Source organism: Trichomycterus rosablanca, chromosome 26 (assembly GCF_030014385.1).
Source record: "Trichomycterus rosablanca isolate fTriRos1 chromosome 26, fTriRos1.hap1, whole genome shotgun sequence".
In the NCBI taxonomy this organism is placed as follows: Eukaryota; Metazoa; Chordata; class Actinopteri; order Siluriformes; family Trichomycteridae; genus Trichomycterus; species Trichomycterus rosablanca.
The window spans coordinates 18,020,962-18,029,315 of record NC_086013.1 but is presented as its reverse complement, the minus strand read 5'-3'; the positions used below and the strand labels follow the sequence as shown (position 1 = coordinate 18,029,315).

Sequence of the window (8,354 nt, the reverse complement as noted above, 5' to 3'; positions counted from 1 at the left end):
TGCAAAAATGCCAAGTATCCCTTCACATCTAGCAGGAGCAGCACTGTTGGCACGGCAGTCTCGGCTTGCAGTCTTTAACCTCAAGAGGGTGAACAGGTTTCGGTCAGAACCACCTCGGGGTAAAACAACAGAAGATGTAGTTACAATGTGAATCATTAAGAGTAAAATGTCAGTTTACAGACATTTAGAGTAGCGGCAGGGAGTAAATCTTAAAATAAATGAGTTGGAGTACAGAGCACCTACAGGAGCCGTAGTAACAGAGAAAATATACTTAGCTTTAGATGAATAGTGGCTATGTGGGTTGTGCTGACCTACAAAAGTCCATTACCATCTCTTTTGTCTTGGATGCATTTAGCTGCAAGTGGTTCACCTGGCACCACACAGCTTTCTGTACTCCTCTTCCTGTCCATTCCTGACACATCCTACAATAACTGTGTTGTCCGAAAACTTCTGCATGTGGCAGGTCTCAGAGTAGTAGCTGAAGTCTGATGTGTAGAGTGTGAAGAGGAAAGGGGAAAGTACAGTCCCCTGTAACAGGTCCCCTGCACTGGTGCGCCTGATTGGGGAGGAGCTCACCAGTATGTCGTTATAACGAGAGAGGTTCATTACCTTAAATGCTGCATAGCCGACGGAAGCATATCTGCTGATGGAGATACAGATTGCACACATGCAAGATGCTGTAGCTCAGAGTTTCCCAACCTTTTTGAGCCACGGCACATATTTCACATTAGAAAAATCACAAGGCACACCACCAAACAAAAATGTCACAAAAAGTAAATTTATTGAAATTGGCAACCCACTTAATTGGAGCAAGAAGTTGTACTGCCCTCTAGTGGAAGAGAATGTAATCTTAGAGTCTAAGCGAGCGGCGTGTAGTGACAGGCAGAACAATTACATTAGAGTACCAATCAGGTGAAATTGGCTAATCTTCCACGGCACACCTGATGATTTCTTACGGCACACTTATGTGTCGCGGCACAGTGGTTGGGAAACACTGCTGTAGCTTGTGTAAGCTTGCAGCTTGGCGTGCCGATCAAGACTCTCCTTTAGGAACAGAGCAACAATGTTATAATGAATTGGTTTATCAAGCTCCCACTTCATCTAATGGGTTAGGGACCGTCATAAAACTGAGAAACGTAGGAAACATTTACTCTGCACTTATCCAGACTAATAAATCCATTTAAATCTTGTATGATTTGATGAATTAATATCAAACAATTTTTACACAAACACATCAATGTTTCTCACCTACTACACACACCTTATTTATTGAAATAACTTAGTATTTATTTTACATTACATTTAAATACAGATCAATAAATCTGTAATAAATGTATATTTTAAATATACAAAGTATATTTCCAAAAATACAAATCATACAATTTAAATGGATTCATTAATCTGGATAAGTGCAGAGTAAATGTATCCTACGTTTCACAGTTTTATGATGGTCCCTAACTCATTAGATGACGTGTGAGCTTGATAAACAGATTCATTATAACCTTTTTTTTTAGATGAATAGACGTAATCTTAAAATTAACATAAAATTGTTTTTGTAGTATGTTGACTATTTTTATTTGTGTAAGAAATCATAAAATAAGTGGGTCTTATGTGTTTTTTGAACCACTTATTTAGATCGGAATGCCGAATGTCAGACAAATGTTGAATATTAAAGTTTAGACATTGTTGCTCCTAAAGGAGAATCTTGATCGGCATGACAAGCTGCAGGTTACACAAGTTACAGCATCATGCATGTGTGCAAACTGTCTCTCCATCAGCAGATACGCTTCCATCAGCTATACAGCATCTGAGCTAATGAACTTTTCTCGTTATAACGACATATTGACTGCATTTTTTTTATGTGTGGCAGCAATAAGGTTACGTCGGTGACTCCACAAACCTCTCACCACTGTAGACAAAAAAAACACCACTAAATGTAATCAGGAGAGGGCACTAGGTGGAACCACAACCATGGCCAGTCACCCAGCTGCTCAGTCAACCAGGCTCCCAAGAGTCGATTACGGTATCGACTCAGAATCGAGGTGGCAAACAACTCTCCACTTGGAGTCGACTCTGCAGCGTGGAAATGGCCGCAGGCAATTGACTTGTCCCCCTGTGGTACTCCTGTGGTACTCCTGTGGTACTGACCACAGACTCTGATGTACAGTCCTTCAGTGTAACATACTGCGGTCTGCTAGTGAGATAGTCTGTTAGGTACTCTGGGCATGTGATGAGGTGCCCACCTGAAAACACTGGGTGGCGTTACTGTACTGTGTGACTGTACTCGTGGAAGGACGAGGAAGACCAAGAAGATTCTGGATTGACGATGTGGATTTAATTATTAGTAACTAGTCTGCTACAGGTGATTCCATCTCACCATCACAAAGTCATGATCGCACAGTTACATAATGCCAGATAGTCAACCACAAACAGGTTTTATTACATTACTGGGGAAAACACTTGGAGATCCAGTCCTTCTCCTTAGCCAGCTTGTAAACAGTCTCAAACAGGTCTGGAAAGATTGATGTGAAGTTCATCTCCACTGCCACATCAGCTCTGCAGAAAAAAGACATTTGTTTGTTTATTTATTTGTAGTAAAATCATGTTTTAGCATGTTTATGTTATAAAAACCTAGTTTAAAAATGACAGGACATTTATTTCATTCTATGAAGCTATTGAAGATGTTTTTATCATTTTGAGTGATGCATCAGATTCACATGAACACTTTGTAATTACCTGAACTCTACCTGGTTTAGTCCTGATGAGTTATTACTATTAAAGTTTTATAAAACAAGATAATCAGATAACAGTTATTTAAAAATCTTGTCTTGTCATTTATAATGAAGTATCAATAGAAAATGTACCTGTGCTCCAAGCAGTTGCGTATAAAGCGAACAAGACCATAAAGATTCTTAGGGTAAGGAAAATGTTCCTGTTTGTTATGTTCAGCTCTCTCCTTCTCCATCTCTTCTACCAGCCCAGGTTTAATCTTGTTTACCTGCAGTAGAAAGATTTATTTATTATTTTACAATTATTATAACATTGAAATTTACGCCAGTTTTTCTGCCAATTTAGTCATATCCAAGTCCCCGACTGTATTTCACCTCTGCTGCTGCAGACCTTCACTCCTGCCCGAGGAGGGTTGTGGCACGCCCCCTCTGACACATGTGCAGCACCGGGAATCCGTAACGCACACGGAGAGTCACGCAATGATCTCCATTATCCCCCGTTTCTGTGCAGCACCTCAAGCTTACTTAGATGAGCTGATTGTCGTGCATGTGGGTACCCGCTTTTATAATTAAAAAAAAATTTTTTTTAATCTGCTTGATCATAAATAAACAGGAGTCTGTTAGACTATTAATGTGATGGTGCAGCAGGTTCTATAATGCTGTGCCATTGCCTGATTCCTCATCACTGGTTATAAGCGACTACAGCTGCTGTTCAGTTAGTCACTACAGGTCACTGCAGTTCTTCCACACAGAACTATTACGGTCCTCACACTCATGCTAAAACAACAAAGAGCCTTCCCCAAACTGCTGCCACAAAGCTGTATTGTCTATAATCAATTTCATACACCTCCTAGCAGTAACTGTGGATGTGTCCACATATTTTTGGCTATGTAGTGTATGTTCTTGCAGACTAATATAAATATAATAAAACAATGTTCTAATGTATAATTGTATGCAAATTTACATTAATTTGTCTAGCAATAAGTCTCCCCAAAACTCATGTTTTAAATAAACCTTCCTGAGTCCTGTGATGGATTGAGACCCTGTCCGGGGTGTTTTTTTCCCCTTGCATCTGGTGAATTGAACCCACCACCACCCTGACCAGGATAAATAAACAAAACTTTGACTCACCTTGGTTTTCCAGTTCTGAAAGCTTTTCATATTGCTGTATTTGAGCTTTTGTCCACTTAGCAGATTAACGAACCTCCGGATGAACTCCAGCTTTCTAACCAACAAAAACACACAGAAGAACAAAAACAGCACATGAGAAAAAATATACATCATGAAACTACTGCTTCATTACGTAAATATTTATAAGCAACTGTAAGCTACTGACGGGTTGACTGCTTTGCTCAGGGGTCCAACAGTGGCAGCTTGGTGGTAGTGGTGTTTGAACCAGCATCATTCTGATTACTTTTTTTCTTATTTTATTAATGTGTTTTTCCCCCATTTTCTTCCAGCTTACTGTACTCAGTTAATCTTTCGCTGCTGGTGGATCTCTGATTGTAGGTGAGGAGGGTATATTGCTGCTCACGCCTCCTCCAACCTACGTGCAGCCCTTAGCGAAACCCTTGTCCACCCGTGCAATCTGCACAGGCACCTCTATCTGCTAATCAGGGTCCTTACACACCCCACCCACATAGTCAATCAGTGACTGCTGCCAATTATACCCACTAGATGGCGCCCAGCCAACTGGGGGCAATGCCAAGTTTCGAACTGGGGAGTTCTAAATCTCGGCGCTGGGGTGCTAGAGGAATATCCTGCTGCGCCACGTGGGCACTCAAGGGCAAATACTTTTACTTCCGGTGCAGTACAATCAGTACAACTGGCTGCTAATTTCTGTTTATTTTCTTTACATTTTCCAGATTTTCCTACCTGCTTTCTGACCAGAAGATGCGGTGCAGGAGTGCTGTCTCTAGTCTTTTCACTGGGTCCATATCATTCAGGCTTTCTAACAAATCCTTTTCAAGTTCATTAAAATACCAGTAGTCATCTGGGTTCCCTCCAAATAAAAGAAATCGCAAACGTTCCTTAACTTCCTCTGTCCCGTCACCATCACCGTCCGTGCTTCTTGCACCCAGTTTAAAGTCGGTCACATGAAATTTCCTTTTGAGTTTATCTGTTGAAGCACAGAATTACATTTAATACAATTTAATTTAGAAAAGGGTCCGTTTAAATGAATGGGCTGTGTCCCGAATGCTAGTGTGCAATTTTAATTTTAAGTCTAAGTCTTGGCTAATCCCTCCTATTGATAATGGCACATCAGATACTAATCACTGAACTGCATGTTGGGACAGTTATGCAAAAAATGTTTTTACTATGTTTTTACTATTTTATTTCTCAGCAGTGAATTGTGCTAAATGTAAATGAGGACGGATCAGGGTTTAAGGTCTCAAAGGGAAGTAGAAAGATTAAATCGAAAGGGGGTAATCAGTAATACCACTACATTTGGGGCACAGATCAGAATTTGTTTTCTTTATATTTTTGTTTATGCATTTTCTCCCCTTTTTCTCCTGATTTTAGGGTTTCCAAATTACCCAATGGCTTTATGTTACCTCTCTACTGATGCTAGAGACTGTCAGTAAGACTGACAGATGCCCCCTCCGTCACGTGTGCAGTACCCCACTGCATCTTTTCACCTGCACGAGTCGAGTTCATATGCGGATCAGCTTTGTGTACAGAGAGCCACGCCTTGATCAGCATTATTCCTCCACTCTGTGCAGCAGAGGTTGTAATTGCCTCAGTTTGAGGAGTCTCTTTCTGGCTTCCATCCTGTGTGAACAACAGCCAATCGTTGTTCATGTAGCCGCCCAGCCCAGAGTTCTGGTGTGCTAGTGTGTTTTACTGCTGTGCCACCTGAGCGCCGACAGAATTTTAAATAAACTCAAACATTCTTATGTGTGACGGTACCTTCAGTGACGAGTCCGACAGAAAGCAAAAATGTTAATGCCTGAAGAATTGTGAAGATGATGTGATGATAATGGGTTAGTATCTCTCTGTCTGGCGGACAGTTTGTGATCTGTTCCTTCAGACTTTGGTCATCAATGTTAATTTCAGGTTGGGTGTTATCAGATTTGGTAGTTATGGTGACAAGGGGAGGCTCTTGTGTGGTGGCACTCCTGTAGTTTGTTTCTGGAATACGTCTGGCCCCTGTTTCCTCAGTGCTCTCTTCAATGGAGGGGTTCGGGTCTTCTATCTGCACAAAAAAAAAAATTATTTATTTTATTTCCATATTTATGCATTTTTTGCTTCTTTCCCAGTTTAGTGTACTCAGTACATCTTCTGCTGCTGGAGATTCTGGTCGTGTCCGAGGAGGATAATTTTTGCCTGACATGCGCTCCCTCCGACGTGTGTGCAGTCCACGACCCCTTCATATTCACCCGTACTTTCGGTGGATTTGCTCATGGAGAGTCAGGTGCTGATCTCCACATTCCTCCACTTCTGTACAGGCGCCTTGAGCTACTAACCAGGGTCCTTACACAGCGTCCAAGACCCCGCCCACTTTTTTCGGTCTGACTTTGTACCCACCCAACAGACTTAAAGGCCGATTGTATCTGCTGCAGGCCCAACCGACCGGTAGCAAAGCTGAGTATCGAACTCGGCAAGTTAAGAATTGTACAGCTAGTGTGCTAATGGAACATCCCACTGTGCCACCCGGGCACCAGAAATACTGTATTATTATTATTACTGATAATTAACAGATTCATTTGATCTTGTTGTTCTGATGTTAAATTTTTTAGCTTTTAGGAATGATTTATTTGGTGTGTATGTTTGTTTGAGAAGTGCCATGTTCTCATGCCCACATACCTGTACCTGCTGCTGCTGGGGTTCCACTGCTTCACCTGGAGAGGTATCTGTGTGGACAGCGACGTTCTCGGCCTCAGATTCTGTCCACTCCTGTACCAGGTTGAGAGCATCAGACAGAGAGGTGAGAGGTTTGGACCCCACATAGTTTCTGATGGTCTCTGGAAGTTTTCTGATGAACAGTTCAATCACAACTAGCTCAGAATTTGGGTTTCCTGAGACCTGCTGTACCAGCTGCATGCAGCGCTCATGAAGCCTCTGAGCAAACTCAGACGGTGACTGCTCATCCTCTAATTCCATCATGCGAATCTGCAGCAGCACTTCATCCAGGGTCGATCTTTCCTGCACAGAGAGCTTCACCTCCTCAGCCATGTTTCCTGAAACACACACAGGGATGGATTGCTGTTAGCTGCTCGTGAGCTCTGTACACACTAGTTTTATAATGGCTCAGTGGCTAGGTGGGTAGCACTGTCATCTCACACCACTGTACCAGTTCTCCTGGTGTGTGGCAAGTGATGGACTGGTGACCTGTCCGAGGTGTTTCCTGCCTTTCATTTAATGAATTGGACCCACTGTTACCATGACCAGGATATAGTGGTAGTAGAACAGATAGTAAATGAATAAATGAAAGTTGTAGTTTATATTTTGTTTAATTACATTATTTATCATTTTACACTTTACAGCCAAAAGTATGTGGACACCCTCTTAATAACTGAATGCACTATAGTTGTTTCTGGTATATCCATTACTAACAGATGTATAAAATGATATAAGGTAAATCATACATTTTTGACATTGTGCCAACAGTTTAGGAAAGTTTCCTTTCTCTTTCAGCATGGTTACACACTGAGCATACAGTGAGCTCTATAAAGACGTGCTTTTACTAGTCGTGAGCAAAGGAGCTCCAGTCGCTCCACGCAGAGTCCTGGTCTCAACCCAAATCTACTTTATCTATTTCATCTTTAGTTAAATTTTTTCAAGTCAAATATTTTTTTAAAACAATCTCTATTGTGTACACAAACTTTTTCTTTTTGTCTTTAGTACTGATGCGACCTGGCAGTTATAAATATACATTTCACTGGACCTGTATGTGACAAATAAACTTTGATTTGATTTAAACTTAACACTTGGGATGAATTACACTTAGACTGTGATTCAGGGCTTCTCCTCTTCAACATTTGTGTCTTACCTGATTGACTCCGGTGACTGAACGAGCACGAATTTCCACAGACACACTCCAAAATCTTGTAGAAAGAAAGAAAGAAAAGGAAAGAGGAAGTGGTTCAGAACATGATGTCGCACAAGCTTATAGTCGAGTGTCCCGATACTTTTGTCCATCTAGTGTTTATTACTTTTGGGTTAAAATAAATTTTTCGGTGGTGTTCACATCCAGCTCGTCTGTTACCCAAATATGTTTTTAAACTTATATATAATTTTTATGAGTGTTTTTGGATCAGACCCCCCGGGGACTGTTTTTGGATTATATTTGTTTAGTTAGTGCTACAGATTGGTGGCTTTGTTTCCCAAATACAGGCGTCTGAACTGAAGCTAGATTTTATTATGATACCTGTAGCACCGCGTCACTCTCTCACCCTCGGGGGTTTGGCAGGATTTAGCGGGTCGTTTAGGTGCTGAATTTGTGTATAAACTGTCGGTCTGTAGCTGAGACTAAACACTCGTTTAATATCTCAGTAACGAGTCTGACCTGCTCTTTTATTAGCGATCACGTTCTGTTCCATCTCGCTTTAAATATCGGCCTAAAGAACAAACCAAGGTAACGGTGTTGTGTGATGGCGGTTACTAACATCATAACATCGCGGT

General features: G+C 41.3%; 1 protein-coding gene across 1 annotated transcript; it reads right to left on the bottom strand.

The window, feature by feature from the left end:
- Positions 1-2,333: 2,333 nt before the first annotated feature.
- On the bottom strand, positions 2,334-6,905 carry LOC134303749 (uncharacterized). The gene is made up of 7 exons (XM_062989221.1): positions 6,537-6,905; positions 5,640-5,925; positions 4,605-4,848; positions 3,861-3,954; positions 2,865-2,998; positions 2,737-2,772; positions 2,334-2,556 (listed from the first exon to the last, which is right to left on the bottom strand). The coding sequence occupies exons 1-7, from the start codon at positions 6,903-6,905 to the stop codon at positions 2,445-2,447; spliced, it is 1,275 nt and encodes a 424-aa protein (XP_062845291.1). The 3' UTR covers positions 2,334-2,444.
- Positions 6,906-8,354: the final 1,449 nt, after the last annotated feature.